General features: G+C 39.8%; 1 protein-coding gene across 2 annotated transcripts in view; it reads left to right on the top strand.

Annotated features, from left to right (window-relative positions):
* Positions 1 to 16983, top strand: part of LOC130193219 (protein unc-13 homolog C-like) — a 153777-nt gene extending 136794 nt beyond the window's left edge. For both annotated transcript variants that reach the window (XM_056413662.1, XM_056413663.1), the window contains 7 exons: positions 2 to 125; positions 2727 to 2786; positions 5371 to 5451; positions 9906 to 10053; positions 13422 to 13514; positions 14184 to 14343; positions 15597 to 16983. In XM_056413662.1, coding sequence (XP_056269637.1) covers positions 2 to 125; positions 2727 to 2786; positions 5371 to 5451; positions 9906 to 10053; positions 13422 to 13514; positions 14184 to 14343; positions 15597 to 15882 — 952 coding nt within the window. In that variant the 3' untranslated portion in view covers positions 15883 to 16983. The remainder of the gene's footprint in view (position 1; positions 126 to 2726; positions 2787 to 5370; positions 5452 to 9905; positions 10054 to 13421; positions 13515 to 14183; positions 14344 to 15596) is intronic.
* The last annotated feature ends 904 nt before the right edge of the window (positions 16984 to 17887 follow it).

The following is a 17887-nucleotide window of genomic DNA, read 5'->3' as shown; positions in this document are numbered from 1 at the left end:
GTTTGATGTTATTTGCCAAGATATGTGAGAAGACAGTTCTGAAGCGGGTCCTCAAAGAGCTGTGGAAGATCGTGCTGAACACCATCGAGATAACCATTGTTCTGCCTCCGCTGAGTGACCAGAGTGTGAGTTTGATCAATCATCTGTTTTTTTGTCTTCCCTTATTCTCTTACTCTTGTATCTCTTGGCACGCCCTCCACCTCCCTCCTCTTCACTCCCTCACTCTCTCTTATCCTCCATCTGTTCAGCTCTCTCATGCTCCTGCACAACATACAAATTACTGCACGGGGAAAATGAAACGCGGCGACTATAAATCTTCACACGCGTGGGGGTGAATCGTTAATCCTTCCGTTGGAGCTGGGTTGACTTTCTTTTTCTTTTTTTATACATATCTCAGGAGTATTTTATTCGACTGTTTTGTTGCTTTTGGTTTGTTGTCTATGGAAACATGAAAGTGCACTTTAATGCCATCATGTCGAGCAGCGTTCAAACAGTTTTATACTCTGTGGCACTTTGGAGTTCAAACAAATATTTAGCTTTAAAGATGCAAGGTGTAATGTGATGCTATTGGAAAAGAGGGACAGCACTTTACCTTTACTACCTGGTCCAAACAATATATATATATATATATATATATATATATATATACACTACCATTCAAAAGTTTGGGGTCACTTAGAAATGTCTTTATTTTTCAAAGAAAAGCACTGTTTTTTCAATAAAGATAACATTAATCAAAAATACACTCTCTACATTGTTAATGTGGTAAATGACTATTCTAGGTGGAAACATCTGGTTTCTAATGAAATATCTCCAGAGGTGTATAGAGGCCCATTTCCATCAACTATCACTCCAGTGTTCTAATGGTACATTGTGTTTGCTAATCGCCTTAGAAGACTAATGTCTGATTATAAAACCCTTGTGCAATTATGCTAGCACAGCTGAAAACAGTTATGCTGGTGATATAAACTATACAACTGGCCTTCCTTTGAGCTTGAAGTTTGAAGAACAAAATGAATACTTCAAATATTAATCATTATTTCTAACCTTGTCAATGTCTTGACTATATGTTCTATGAAATGTTCAATTCATTTGATAAATAAAAGTGTGAGTTTTCATGGAAGACACGAAATTGTCTGGGTGACCCCAAACTTTTGAACGGTAGTGTATATATATATATATTTTTTTTTTTTAAAGAAGCCAACTACCCACTAACAGCAAAGCAAGAATACACGAAATTTGACACAATTGCTAAAACTCTTGAGAGATAAACAAAATAACACTCTGTTATAATCTCCACGTGAGGTGAAGGCCTATATTTTACATCAGCACGCTGAGCCCAGCTGGCCGGCGGTGGACTGTAACCCGGGTAACAGCAGCAACATCAATGTTGTTGGACTGGCAGAGAGTCTAGTCGGTCCTCTTGGACCAGAACGCCGGTGCTGAGGTTTGAGCTAACTGGTTTCTCTGGTGAGCTCTTCTCGAGGGCGTGAGACAGTTTCTCTTTTTTTTCTGCCACTTTTAATTTATTCCACCTAAAAAACAAGACTAAAAACCCACGTGGTGTGTTTTATTATTCTTCGTTCTCTGGAAGCGGTCGGTCGATGCAACGACTCACTACCGCCTCTAGAGTGTCGAGCGGTATAAATTAAATTCAAGTCAGTGTATTTTATATCGCCAAATATCCCAAATTACGAATTTGCCTTAGAGGACTTTACAATCCGTACACACACACGACATCCCTGACCTTTGACCTCACATCGGATCAGGAGAAATTAGAAAAAAGCCTTTCCTGGTGGAAATAAGTGAAGAACCCTCCAGGAGAGCAACAGAGGAGGATCCCTCTCCAGGATGGACAGAACAATAGATGACATGTGACCAGAAGGAATCATTACAGAGTTATAACACATTAAATGAGTATGGGTAAATTTAATAAAAACAGTACAAAAAACGGCGATACGGATCATGAATAACGTCGGCTGAATAATGACCACAAAACCTTTATTTTTTATTATTTTTATATTTCAAATAATATGATTTATTTTTAAATATAATGCAGACAATAAACACAGCTAGCAAAGTCACTGCCAGACTGTGTACAAAAGTTTATTTTCATACAAATATAAATATAGATGAGAGTGAGATTTTTGCAGTTCACGTGTAAAAAAAAAAAAGGTATAAAAAAAGAAGATGTATTTTGTTGTAGGAGTCATTATGGAAAAAAAATTGAATAAGAAAGAAAAGAATGGTGATTTTTTTTTTTTTTAAGGAATTATTTATAAAAAATCTTTGAGAGTTATAAATGTAAAAAAAAAATTATTATGAAGATGTATGTGGTAGTATATATAAATATATTTTGTTTTTGTATCTACAGAGTGTATGAATAGTTGGTAGTAGGCATGAACCACGATCCAGACCTCCGTGACCCATGAGACAGAAGGTCTTTTACAGCTCAGCACAGGTCGGGTCTAGTTAGCTGGTTAGCATACCAGTAGATATCTTTATAAACCAGTCCGTAGACTTTAACATAACACCGACTGTGTCACCTCACATTCTGCTGATAACATTACCTCGTTACTCAATGTTATATCTTACTCATTCCACCTTTAAAAAACACACTTACTTCACCCCATTTTGTCTACTGTCGCTCGGTTTTCTTCCCTATTCATCTATTGAGTCTTTACTTTCTTTGCATTAATGGCAACATCTGTTTGTCTGGCCTACAGCAGGGAGCTCAGATGATCTTCAACGCCGCCAAGGACTTGGGACAGCTGTCCAAACTGAAGGTAACTTCTTCTTGGATGAACCAAAGGCGGGTTTAGCTAATGTTAGCGAATCGTCGGTTAGCTTAGCTGACATTAGCTCTGCCCACTCGTTGTCATCTCAGTGAACATCTCTAAGGGTGCTAAACATCACGTATTGTATTGTAAACAGTGGCAGATAGATACACTTAGACTCTTCTCTGTAGCTTTCCATATAAGTAACGACACGTTGGAGGGAATAACATCATGACAAGCTAACAAGAGCGTAAAACAGATGTTTCTCTCGACCGCAGTCTGACATCGATTGGATGGAAATAAATGGACCAGTTAGCACCTGCAACTTATTGTGCCCTTATATTCACTTTACCAACACATGGATGGATGGGTTATGTAATTGTTAAGCTAGGGTGACCAGATTTGGAGTTTGTGAAAAAGAGGACACTTGGGTAGTAGTCAGTGTGCTGCCGCTAGCCATGTCGGTGCCCTAAGCATAACTCCTTCATGATGCCCCCCCTGAGATAGGGGGGGGGGGTGCTGAGCGATTAAACATCCCTCTTGTTCTGCCTGTTTTGTGATATACATGCCTAAAAGGAGGATCATTTTCGTGTATCTGGCAACCCTGAGATCGGTCGACCAACGACTGATCTCTCTCCAGTCAGAGCTCGCGCGAGAAGGTGGAACGTATGGGAGATACCATTTCCAAAACTTGTAAGGGGTAAATACTAGTTTGTGAAAGACCCGGAGAAACACAAATATCCGACGCAGCAAAATCCCGGACGTTTTTGGAATCCCTGCCGGACGCATTTTTTCGGTCTCAAAAAGAGGACCTGTCCGGGGAAAGAGGACGTCTGGTCAGCCTAGTTAAGCTACTGCAGGCTCTCACAGGGTGCGGTGGAACGCCGTGCAACACCAGCCGGCCTGATATTTAATTGCCGGCGCCACCGGAGGACGTGTAATCCCCTGAGCGCCGCGTCGTGAGCCACTGGGACGGATCAGTGGTTACACTGGTGTTACTAACAACAGCTCTATGACAGGTCCACAGAGACGTATGGTAGAGTCATACTGATGCAGAGCAATGAGAGGTCATGTGCATTTATATACATAAGTATATGTATACATGTGTGTGTGTGTTTGTACTCATGCGTGTGGGACCTCTTACAGGAGGTTAGTACACAGATGGTTTCCTCTTCATCATCCACCACCAAGGCATTTGGTTCTCGCCTTAAACGCCATCTCACATCACTTTAAATGTTATTATTATTGATATACAGCCTGGCGGCACAGTACACTAGAGGAAAGATATTTAAATAAAATGTTATATACATACCTTGATGTTCGTGATATTATTTGTTCTAAGTTATCAGTACTTCACATTTGCCTTTATTATTATTTTTACTATTTTTCTTTTCTTTGTTTTCTTTTTTCTTTTTCCTGTTCTGGGGTTTTGTCGTTGCTTGTACGACATTTTATGTTTTGATCCATATGTGTGTGTACTGTTTGTCTGCCTGTAGTAGTTGGGAGGGGCCGGGCTAAAGGGGGCGGGGCTAAAGGGTTCGGGGCGGGGCCGTCCAACTCCTCATCTCAGAGGAGCCGACAGACCTCGGTCTTTGGACGGTCCTCCATTCGTACATTTTGTTTTTTATCAATGCCTGTCACTATGTACACGTTATGTATGTACCTATGGAAAATAAATTACTTACTTACTTACTTGACATTTATAAATATGACTGATTATCTTCAGCTGAATTCCTTTTTTTTTAATAATCAAAATGAATACCACTCAAATTTCTATTCAAACACTCTGAACTTTGACCAGAGACTGGCAGCAGAGTCACTTGTGGTTGTGTGCGTGGTCCTTTTTGGGCTTTTTGTTTTGTTTTATTTGCTCCCTTTCTTAAATTTGGGAGAAAGTGAACCCTTTCTTTTCATTCAATTATACATTTCACGAGTAATCATATCATAAAGTGCGCAATCAATTATATCTGAACACAAAATTCTACCTGCCCCATCGAATAAAAAGCATCATGTGGTTTTCATTAGAGAAGTCGATTTTTTCCTTCATTACTTTGGAGCTCACGCAGATGTTGAATAAAGCTTTCTTTTTTTTGTCTCACACCAGCTATTTAAAATCTGTTTTAAATAGATTGCAGGGAGATATATCTATAATATATCATAAAGCACATGCAGGGATGACATGTGTGTTTTCACAGTCTACCTTATCGTGCATCCCTCTTCTAAATGTGTTATTAAATGTGTTTTTTTTGTACACATGAGCAGCCAGACGGACAGATTAAGACCAAGTGTGTGGTAATGTTTGCATCTGTGATTTAAAGACCATTTTTATGAAACCATTAATGTCATATTTAGGGCAAACACCTGTTAAACAAGGCAGAGCCAGAAGCTATTTTTACTGTCATCAATCCACAAATTTCAGGATTAAAATAGGTTATTAGAACAAGTGTGAGACAGCGAGACAGAAACCGGCAGTTTGAAAACGACTGTTTTGGAAACAGTGAATACTCATGGCTCACCTTCAGGTCATTACCAAATAACTGGAATAACAGCTTCATATTTGAAGCGTTTTGAATCTGAGTGTTTGACTCTGCAGGAGCATGTGACTCGAGAGGAAGCCAGAAGTCTGACTCCGCGGCAGTGTGCGGCCTTGGACCTGGTGCTGCCCACCATCAAGGTGAGTTTTATGGAGATTAGAGTGTCGGCCGCGCGGCGAGAGACACCCCGGGTGGGCTACACTTGACCTTAAGAAAAGACAGGAGAGCCACCCGAGGCAAAGCGGAGCAGAGATATGCAAATGGCCTTCAGTGAGAATTGTGTAAATCAAAAGACGTGTGTGTGTGTGTGTGTGTTTCTTCATTTTAATGTCAAACTGACTAAAATGGAGACAAGTATTATCCTTCACCGTCGCCTCTCAATTTGCGAATGAGCCGCCGTTAATGATTTGCAATCTCGTCTTTTCTTTTTTTTCCTCAAAATATATCTCCTGTCTCGTCGTTTCTTTTCTGAGACGCAGAATAGCCGCAAAGAGACGAGAGGACACGCAAAGAATTCGTAATCCAGGGAATATGGGAACTTGCCAAAAAGCTTCTCGGCGAGAAAAAACGTTGAAAAGAAAAAATGCAGCGCTGTTCGATTTATTGCCATATACTCCTCTTTTTTTTTTGGAGTTAAGGGATTTGAAGGCCTAGCCCCTCCCCCATCCTGCCGGGACAGTAAGAGAGTTATGGCGAGGTGCCACTCGGGGGAACGCGCCGCATCATAAAGTGCAGACGCAACTAATTGATTCTGCCGTCTCCAAGGAAACCACCTGACAGTTCCTATCAATCACGCCGCTGGAATTCTGTTCATCAGTATTCCGATGAGAAGCATCAATTAACGTAGATCAGCGACGCCTTCGGAGAGTTTGGAGATCAGACCCCGAGATGCATATTTTCCATGTTGAGTGCACGGCAGAAAATCTCGTTTTGTGAATTTGTCATTGTGCAACGAGGATTTCAAAAACATGACATTTAATGCTAGAATCACTTAAGGCTGACGATGTTATCAAGGTACTGTTTACTGTATATGGTTGGATAACATAGATGGGTGATTGAAAAAACTTAAAGGCTTTAAAATCCTATTGAAGTGTCAAAAGATGTTGAATTAATAATCATAGTGATAACAATAACAATTTAATATTTCAATCTACAAAAGACAAAAAAATTAGTGATGCATTTAAAAGGGGCAGAATATACTGTACATTAACTACAAATATAATAATAAAAATAATAATAATGGATTCTATTTGTAAGGCACTCTTCATCCAAGAATCTCAGAGTGCCACAGAGCCAATACATAGTTAAAACTATAATAAAAAAGGAATATTTGTCAATAAAAAGTCAACTAAAAGTGATAAATGCCTTTCTGAATCCAAAGTTTTTTTCTTTTTTCTTCTTAAATATGTAATATTGGCTTCTACTATTTCATTCATGAGCCTAAATGCTACCCCAAAAGTGACATATTGTATTAATACACGTCAATACACAGTATATCTACTTACATATTTTAAGCTTCGAGTGCATTTAGTGATTAACCCGCTAAAAATATTTCATCCAGACTAAACTTTGACCCTGTGAAAGCTAATGGGAAGGATGATGGGTGGATGCACTGGTTCCACATGGAGGAGTTAGTATGTGACGGCAGATGGCACGCAATCTATTCCACGGACTCCCGATGATGGACTCTCAGGTTCTTCCTCTAAACTCCGGCTGGTGAGGGATTGTCACAGAGAGCCAGATGTTTCTCCCTCTCTGAATCCTCAATGTGTGTGTGTGTGTGTGTGGGTGTGTGGTATCCACATCAGAATGCGCCATTTACATGGGAGCACCTGTTTGTGTAGATGTAATAAAGACTCAAGAGAGGAGTTTAACCACGAGATGCTTACCGCTGATCAGCCCTCCAGGATAATTAAATATACATTTAGGAATGAAGGAGAAAATAGAACAAAAGGAAGAAGAGAAGGAAAAAGGCTGAAGATACGAGACTGACGACATATAGTCTTCTGGAGGAAGGATGGCCGTCTGGCACCTAACTGGGCCGGAGGCGGGGAGATGTTTTTGATGCCTGTCAGAGGGAAGGCAGCGTGGCAGCCGAGCAGAAACACTCTGGGCCTCTTCCAATATGTAGCAACACACTCAATCCAGTTTATTTTATATAGCCCAGTATTACGAATTTGCCTCAGAGGGCTTTACAGTCTGTACACCTACGACATCCCCGACCTTTGACCTCACATCGGATCAGGAGAAACTCCCCAAGAAATAGAAAAAAACCTTTCAGGCGGAAAAAAAGGGAAGAAACCTTCATGAGAGCAAGAGAGGAGGATCCCTCTCCAGGATGGACAGGAGAATAGATGTCATGTGACCAGAAGGAATCATTACATAGTTACAACACATTCAATGAATATGACAGAGTGTAGAAGGCATGGACCACGATCCAGACCTCCGTGATCCATCAGGCAGACGGAGGTAGAGAGGAGGAGTGGGCGGGGCATCAACAGGTCCAATGGACCCTACGAGACGTGAAGTCACAAAGACACGGGAGAGGAAGCAGTTAGTAATGTGTGATGGAGAGATGAAAATTCATCCATAAGGAGATGGAAACTCACTTTTATTTATCAAATGAATTGAAAATTGAATAGAAAATATAGTCAAGACATTGACAAGGTTAGAAATAATGATTAATATTTGAAGTATTAATTTTGTTCTACAAACTTCAAGCTCAAAAGAAGGCCAGTTGTATAGCTTATATCACCAGCATAACTGTTTTCAGCTGTGCTAACATAATTGCACAAGGGTTTTCTAATCATCCATTAGTCTTCTAAGGCGATTAGCAAACACAATGTACCATTAGAACACTGGAGTGATAGTTGATGGAAATGGGCCTCTCTACACCTCTGGAGATATTTCATTAGAAACCAGACGTTTCCACCTAGAATAGTCATTTACCACATTAATAATGTATAGTGTGTATTTTTGATTAATGTTATCTTTATTGAATAAACAGTGCTTTTCTTTGAAAAATAAAGACATTTCTAAGTGACCCCAAACTTTTGAACGGTAGTGTATATAAAATATATATACCGGTATACCTGTTTGAAATGGCTTGTTTAATTATTCGATGTAATATAAGGTGATGTGGAAATACTAAAATATTATCAGGATTATTGATTATTATTGAGTCCCAAAGGGTTCAGAAGATTCTTGTTTTCTTTCACTAGTAAAGGAGTCATTAAGTTAATTGTAATCAAAAATGTACAATCATTATTGCAAATGCATGTTTTTGATTTAACATGGTAGGCTATAGAAAGCAATTTAGCATAAACTTCATAATCCAAAATATGTATGTATTGTTCACTGCAGGCTTCGTTGTAGATTCATTTTAATGCAGTTTTTCTTATTTACTGTGTCATTAAACTGTTTTCCTCTGGATGAACGGAAACCAGTGCCTCCCTCCACGCTGATTAAGTACAAATAATTCATAAAATAACATAAATACCAACCAGTCCCTATTGGGGGCGTCACTCGGCTCAAATGTCAGCTAAAAAAAACGACTTAACTATAACATCAGGGCCTCTGGGGGTGTGAGATTTTGAGATCTCGGATCCCAACAAGGCATCCGAAAATATACACTACCGTTCAAAAGTTTGGGGTCATCCAGACAATTTCGTGTCTTCCATGAAAACTCACTTTTATTTATCAAATGAATTGAAAATTGAATTGAAAATATAGTCAAGACATTGACAAGGTTAGAAATAGTGTTAATATTTGAAGTATTAATTTTGTTCTTCAAACTTCAAGCTCAAAGGAAGGCCAGTTGTATAGCTTACATCACCAGCATAACTGTTTTCAGCTGTGCTAACATAATTGCACAAGGGTTTCCTAATCAGATATTAGTCTTCTAAGGCGATGAGCAAACACAATGTACCATTAGAACACTGGAGTGATCGTTGATGGAAATGGGCCTCTATACACCTCTGGAGATATTTCATTAGAAACCAGACGTTTCCACCTAGAATAGTCATTTACCACATTAACAATGTATAGAGTGTATTTTTGATTAATGTTATCTTTAATGAAAAAACAGTGCTTTTCTTTGAAAAATAAAGACATTTCTAAGTGACCCCAAACTTTTGAACGGTAGTGTAACTCCAACAAACTTTCATTGGCACAAAAATAATAAAGGGTTTTGAAATACGTTTGCAAGTACTTCTTCTTAACTTTGTGTCCGTGGCCACCCTCCCACCGACAGCATTAAAAAATTAAAAAAAAGGGCGAAGCCTTGTTCTCTGTCCTCAGCTTATCAGGCTTATCAGCACAATTGGGCATTAGCCACCCAAGCAGCGGGTTCAAATGTAAATGCGCGGTAATTAGCGAAGCTACGTGGCTATTACCGCCGCCTCTTGTCTGGTGTCTTTATGTGTCGGTCGCCTCCTGGTTAAATGCATCCTGTCCACATAACCAGAGGCGATACGTGCCGTCAGCACAACTGCAACCCCCGCCGCCTCGCGTGACCTCGAGCGAGAGGCGATGATGTCGTGTTTAGTTATCCCGAAGTTAAAGTCTAAATCCGAGCTGCTCTTTTGTTTTTCAGCAATACTTCCACGCCGGAGGAAACGGGCTGAAGAAAACCTTCCTTGAAAAAAGCGCCGATATGAAGTCCCTCAAATATGCTCTCAGCCTTTACACTCAACCTACAGATGCCTTGATCAAGAAATACATATGCACCCAAATCTCTCAAGGTAATGAACTCGATTGGGCGCCATTGGGTTTCCGTTCAGGCAGTGGTGGGATTACCTCTAAAGTTCCAGGTGAAGCGCTTCAGGTGAGAAATGGACGACCGAGAGATGCTCGGAGACGCTCGGATCGTGAAAGATGCTGATAAACACGCACACGGTGGATGCTATCGCACCACAGCACTTAATTACTTTCCTCAGTCCGTAATCTTGATGAACTCGAGTAGTTAAATTCAAATGGTGTCGCTGTTGTCGCATCCTTTTTTTCAAATGTTACTTCAGGAACAGGTAACAGAACACATTTAAGTGCATCAATGAGAAGGAAACGCCTGGTTTCACAAGCTCCTTCTTGTGGTATTTAAAAACTGATTGAAAATAGTGTCTCTTCCAGTTCCCCGGGCCCAATGTATCCTCCACGTATCTTTAGCTTCCTCCACAAAGGCAGTGAATGTGTTCGGAGGATCTCTGATTGCGTTTCTCCCCTCTCTGTTTCACGTCCTTTATCTCTTTTCACTGTTAATATATAAATAAATGGAAAATAAGCACATTCTTCAGTGACCACTTCACCAAGAAGGGCCTTAAAATGCTTTCATGCTCTCTCTCTCTCTCTCTCGCTCTTTCACTCTCTCTCTGTCTCTCGCTTTCACTCTCTCTCTCTCTCTCGCTTTCACTCTCTCTCTCTCTCTCGCTTTCACTCTCTCTCTCTCGCTTTCACTCTCTCTCGCTTTCACTCTCTCTCTCTCTCTGTCTCTCTCTCTCTCTCTCTCTCGCTTTCACTCTCTCTCTCTCTCGCTTTCACTCTCTCTCTCTCTCCTCGCTTTCACTCTCTCTCTCTCTCGCCTTCACTCTCTCTCTCTCACCTCTCCTCTCTCTCTCGCTCACCTCTCTCTCTCTCTCTCCTCTCACTCTCTCTCTCGCTCACCTCTCTCTCTCTGTCTCACTCTCTCTCTCTCTCTCGCTTTCACTCTCTCTCTCTCTCCTCGCTTTCACTCTCTCTCTCTCTCGCCTTCACTCTCTCTCTCTGTCTCTCACTCGCTCTCTCTCTGTCTCTCTCTCTCGCTTTCACTCTCTCTCTCTCGCTTTCACTCTCTCTCACGCTCACTCTCTCTCTATGTCTCTCTCTCTATATCTCTCTCGCTCTCTCTCTCACTCTCTCTTCTTATAGTGTGAATGTATGAATTCCCTCTTGTTCTCTTTCCCTCCCTCCGTCCGTCGTCACGTTCATCTCGTCTTTTTCCGTGGACGTTTTTTTTTTCTGTCTCCCTCCCGTCGCTCTCCACGGCGAGGCGTGAAAAAAAAACACCTTCAGGTGTTCGGAAGAGATTGGAGATGGGGAGTTCAGTCCAGTGGGCCGTTGAGTCGAAGCTTTAAGCTCCTCGCCGCCTCGGCGTGTTCAGCCTTGCAGAACGCTGCGTCGGCAGGCGGGCGGCGGGGAGCGAGGGAGAACGCCAGCAGGCCGAACCCCTGACTGGCAGATGGGCGTCTGTATGCACGCGGCGTATAGGAGATGGCTCTATATGTAGTTCTGTCTTCCTCTCTTCGAGTCGACGCCATGTCGTCGCTGTTTCATCCGAGGTGGTCAAACACGGTGGTTCTCAAATGGTGGTACGTGTACCCCTGGGGGTACGCAAAGGCACTCCGAGGGGTATGTGAGATTAATACATATAATATGTATGTATGTATATGTATATATATATATATATGATATTGAATATTTCAAATTCCGTTCATGAATATTTATTTAATTGACTACTTTTACTTTTTTTAAAAATATATGCTCATTTTAAATATATATATATATATATATATATTATTGAATATTTATTAAATAACTACAATTAAAGTTTTTTTTAATGGATGCTTATTTTAAATATATATATATATATATAAATATATACATTAATAAATATTCAATAATATATATATATATATATATTTAAAATGACCATCCATTAAAACAAAATTTAAAAGTAGTCAATTTAATAAATATTCAATAATATAATTTAATCAATATTCAATAATATACAAGTGTAGATTCAAAAACGAAATTGTAAATATTCTATATCAAATCGGACACTGATGGCATCACAGCGCTGTGTATTACATCATTATTTTAAGAAACCCGAAATGCTTTAGGCTGGTTAGGTGTTACTCGGCTGAAAAAAGTATGTTACAGTGGTCACATGACTGAAAAAAAGGTTGAAAAAAGGTTGAGAACCAACTGGTCTAATGCGGTGCCTGTAACAGGAGTTCAATCAGGAGGGACTGTATTAGAGTTTAACAATAATTTATTAACAATTTGCATATTGAAATAGAGCAGTCTTTTTGGCGATTGGACTCCATCCTGAATTCGGATAAGCTGTCGGTGTAGAGATGCTGAAACGGCAAGTATTCAGACCCCTTTAAATTTTAAGAATGGCAGAGGATCCCCAAATCCAGGTGTGAAAAACTTGTTGCATCATTCCCAAGAAGACTCCTGGCTGTACGAGCTCAACAGGCTTCTACTCACTACCGAGCAAAGGGTCTACTTATCTTTATCTTTTTTAATAAATTTGCAAACATTTCTACATTTCTTTTTTTTTCTGTCAAGATGAGGTGCCGAGTGAACATTAATCAGAAATAAAATGAACTTTTTTGATTTTAGCAAACGGCTGCAATGAAACAAAGCATGAACATTTTTAAGGGGTTTGAATACTTTCCCTGCCCACTGTATATGCGCCGTTGGTCTTGTTCACACTCCGTTCTCCCACGCCCCTCAAACTGCTCATTCCAGTGTCTCCGTCTCTAATCCCAGAAAAAACACGCAGCATCTATTTATGAATGACATAATTTCAGCCCCCGTGTCCAGATCATTTTCTATGTCCTCGGCTTAATTTGAATAACAATACATCAAAAAGGCTTATTTTTCTCATTACCAGGTATAATAGGCAATGCATGCTTGGAACATATTGATTAGCTATTGGATCAATTTATCCCTTCCAGTGTGGATGAAACTCGACTCCCTCTGGACCTCCTCTCTGACTTCACTGCATAGAGTCCAATGCAATGTGTTGTGTGTATTCCTGTGGAGTTCTACAGGATTTCATTGTGCAAAAACATTTTTATTGATTTTTTCGTGCATCCCTCCACATCTGCCTCCTCTCTGGCCTTCAACCCAGGATGATTATTTCTCTTTTTTTCCCCTTCTTCTTGTTGTGTCTCTTGTTCCGCCTCATATGGTGGATTCAAGTTTACTCCCCGACTCGTTTTTCATGGGTTTAGAATTTAAGCTACAGAGAGAGAGAGATGTCTTTGTTTGGGATCAGTCTCTCTCTCTCTCCTCCATTCTCATTGTACTCTGTTTTTTCTTCCCTGTTGTGTTGCTGTGTGTTCAGGTCAGTCATCCAACGGCTCCGTGGGGGAGGTGTCAATGCAAGTGAATCTCGTCTCTCACCCTGGCACCGGAGAGCACAAAGTCAGCGTTAAGGGTGAGAAGAAGAAAAACAATCACTCTTTTTTATGATGGATGGATCCCTGCACATTGTATGTTCATAAATGGTTTACAAATAAACTCTTGCAGTTTGAATATATGATAGATATCCAAAGATTTTTATTTGCTGTGACAGTATCTAGGTCTATATGTCTATCCATATTTTCTATATTTAACCAGTTCTCTGTGGGGATAAAAAGGATGAATACACATTGAAAAATAGACAGGGTTCGTCATGGTACGGTCATGGAAAACCTGGAAAAGGTCATGGAATTTTAAAATGGTTATTTCCAGGCCTGGGAAAAGTCCTTGAGTAAAATGAAATCCCAAAAGTTTTGGGAAAGTCACGGAAATCTGATATAGTCATATGTTCATTTACACAGTTTGATGAAAAGAATAACCATTTATATAAATATTTATTCTCTTTAATCAAACTATTGTCTCATTTAATTGTGTCATTTAAGGTTTTATACTCATGTATACACCGAGCTTTCACAACAAGTTTGGTCATGGAAAATTTGGTTTAAAGTCCTGGAAATCCATTCATCAACATGTGTTTGAACCCTGATAGAGAATAAGACCAGGAATATATATATTCAGCCATCATTGGCGTCGACTTCATCCTAAACTGTGTCCACCATGTTTGTTCCCTGTGTATTGTTCTCAGTGTTGGAAGTGAACAACCTCATCTGGCAAACCAACACCATGTTCCGGCCGTTTGTGGAGGTCAACGCCGTCGGCCCACAGCTGACCGACAAGAAGCGCAAATTCAGCACCAAGACCAAGAATAACAACTGGTCACCAAAGTACAACGAAACATTCCAATAGTGAGTAATCATGCAGCCTGCGTGGGGCGTAACCGACCTCATTGTTCTTCATAAGATTATTTAAATTATCTAGCATTTTGCTCCCTACATACAACCTAAACATGATCAACATTCTGAACCTGTACGATATAATACAGAATCTTCACATTAGTATTCAGTATGCTATCTGTATAGTAAGAAAGATCCTCTACCCACATATGTACCACATAATATTTTACGGTCAAAGTTTATCTTATTGAACATTATATATATAAATAAATAAATATATAAATATATATATATATTTAACATTATACACATATGTATGTATGTATATATATATATACATATATATATTTATAAATTTGGAACATTATACACACATATATACATATGTAAATAGATATATTTATATATATACTGAAGATTATTTATTTATATATGTTTATGTGTGTATATATTAAACATTAGCACTTAAGAAGCCGTTCAAGTAGCTGTGGATTATTAAAAACAAATCAATTTAATTAGCCGCTATCCTGCAATGGTTGAAGTTTCGGGGGCAATGGCCTCTTCCTACCCCCCTACTACTGGCACCCTTGCTCTGAAAACTCAGACTTCATTTTGTTCTCAACTAAACTTGATCCAAACTTAGTTTCATGACTGCATCTTGCACAGTTGTGAAAATATATGTCAAACTACTTAGCACCGTGTCTGTGGGTGTACAGTGGGGGTACAGTTAGTGTACAGTAGGTGTGTTCAGGACTACACATCCCACAGTGACACACACACACACACACACACTGGTGAAAGGTGAAAAAACAACACCAGCGTCGCTGGAGCTGTGGCTGGCAACCAAAAAGCTGCCTCGGAATAATTGCTCATTTAAATAGAGACATTCATTTCACTTGCGAAACACACAAATTAATTGTCTCATCACAGCTATACATTTTAATACGCTGTGGAAATATCATCCGGGCCACAGTCTTCTTCCTGACTCTATACATCCATGGGGAGCCAAATGTCACTGTCCAAAAAGCAAAATGTGTTAATGACACTTTGGGCCATTAATTATGTTTTAACACATTTTTTGTGTATAATTTTAATCGACATATAGATAACTTGGCAGCGTCACAATGAGGCAAACCCTGCATTTATGTTATCCCCGGTACTGAAGAACTACAGTATAGTTTAAACACTGGTGATTTTGCTTTTTGTGAACTCATCTCGACTCTTGAGAACGACCTTTCTGACCCCACCTGTGTCGTTTCTTCCAGCGTTCTCAGTAACGAACACGGCCCGGAGGCCTACGAGCTGCACATCTCCGTAAAGGACTACTGCTTCGCCCGCGAGGACCGCGTCATCGGCATGACGGTCATCCAGCTGAGAGAGCTGGCGGACAAGGGCAGCTGCTCCGCCGGCTACCCGCTGGTGAAAAGCATCTGCATGGACGAAACTGGCCTCACCATCATGAGGATACTCTCTCAAAGGACCACCGACGAGGTGGCCAAAGAGTTTGTGCGTCTCAAGATGGACACGCGCTCGGCGGAGGAAGTATCGTAATGTGCACCAAAAAAAAGAAATGCAGTATTACAGGAAGAAAAAAAAAGTTGTGTCGTCTTAAGTGGGAGATATATAAAGAAAAAAAAGTGAGACGGGGAGGAAGCGATAGCAGCAGATGCTCTTTCTGGATAGAAGCTGGAGAATGAGATTGTCCAAAGAGAAGCGCAGGAGGCCCAAATGTGGCCGAGGCAGCAAGACAAGCGAGAGAGAAAGGGGTTGTGTTTGTTTGTTTGTTTGTTTTTGTGCATGTGCGTAAAAAAAAACATCTGTTGGAATGTTCATTTTAAAAACTACAGTATGTACAAGTGTTTACTTACCGTATGCTTACTATCAAGTACTATATTCTATGAGTTATGTTGAGACATGAAATACCTTTTTGTACAACATTTAGTCTTTTTTGAACAGAGATTTGTTCCAATAAAGTGCCAAACCAGTGGAGAAAAAAAAAGAACAAAAACCAACGTATATGAAATTATGGTGAACTTTGTATGTTTGAAATTTGCTCGATTTTATTTTGTCCGGTGTAAGTCGTTTTTTCTGACTGTGGCGTTTTTCGATTGTTGCAAAGTCTTTTGTTTTTGTTTTTGCATCCTGTTTTTTTCGGTTTTGTTTGGGCTTCACGTTCTTCTTCCACAAAGCACTGTTGTGCATGTCCTCTTGTCGGTCATGTCTCTCCCACCGAGTTGGGTCCCGCCCCTCTTTGCCTTCAAAACTGTTTGTATTTTAAGTCGACCTGAAAATAGACCGTGTTTTTTTAAATGGCGATGACTGCTATGTAAATCTTCATAGGTGTTTGTAATTTTATAACCATGACAACAATGACGACAGCCATCCAGTGCTAACAGTCTTAGCGGAAAGGATGGAGATGTTTTCCTTTTCTTTGGCTCTTTTGTTCTTTTTGTTTTTTGGCCATCAGCTTCCAGCCTTTCTGAATGACCACTGTGAACATGAGCTTTGGAAGGCAAGCTTACACCACATTGTTTGATATTATTGTTTCATATTTTTCCGATAACTTTGTTCTCGATAAACTGCCAAAGTTATATGAAATATTTGTACAAAAGCAATCCATTACATGTATTGAATATAAATATGTACATGTGATCTATTACTTTTTCAATGCTTAATATTTGATTATTGATACAGTGGTACTAAGATTTTATTTTTTTTATTTCCTGTGAAGGTGTTTTACCAATACGAAAGTTGCACATGTTACTTTTACACATTAGTTATAAGCGGCTTCTGTCATCGAAATTATTTTTCTTCATAAAGGAAAGAGTCTAACATTTGGTAAATATGCAACATTCCTATGTATTGCACTGATGGCGAATTGTATGTCATGTAAATATATTTAGTGAGATATTGTACAAAAGTCTACTTTTCTTCAATGTGCATAAAGTATGTGCAATATGTTAAAACATCTGGGTCGTTTTGGAAAGATTGTCCAGTAAGCAGGCCTTCACCACACAGCTTACAGTGGACATCATGAAAAGGGGGTCACATGCATTCATATCAGATGAAACCAAATCGATGTGGAAAAAAACTCTGTTTTCAATCTGAAAATGGGTTTCACCGCTTTGCAGAGGCGTTCGGGTTAAAACGAAGAAAAGGGATAACAAACTAGTATCATCTTTTTATTCCATACATTTTTCTTCCTTCCTTTTTTTCTAAAAACCTGCATCCACATAAATCACAATGCAACACGTCCACATAATCCACAATGCAACGCGTCCACATAATCCACAATGTAATGCATCTACATAAATCACAATTCAACACATCTCCATAATCCACAATGCAAGCGTCCACATAAACCACAATGCAACGCGTCTCCATAAACCACAATGCAACGCGTCCACATAAACTACAATGCAACGCGTCTCCATAAACCACAATGCAACGCGTCCACATAAACTACAATGCAACACGTCTCCATAAACCACAATGCAACACGTCTCCATAAACCACAATGCAACACGTCTCCATAAACCACAATGCAACACGTCTC

This window comes from Pseudoliparis swirei, chromosome 4, assembly GCF_029220125.1.
Source record: "Pseudoliparis swirei isolate HS2019 ecotype Mariana Trench chromosome 4, NWPU_hadal_v1, whole genome shotgun sequence".
Taxonomy (NCBI): Eukaryota; Metazoa; Chordata; class Actinopteri; order Perciformes; family Liparidae; genus Pseudoliparis; species Pseudoliparis swirei.
Note: the sequence above shows the minus strand (reverse complement) of the source record. Positions and strands in the feature narration are given on the sequence as shown.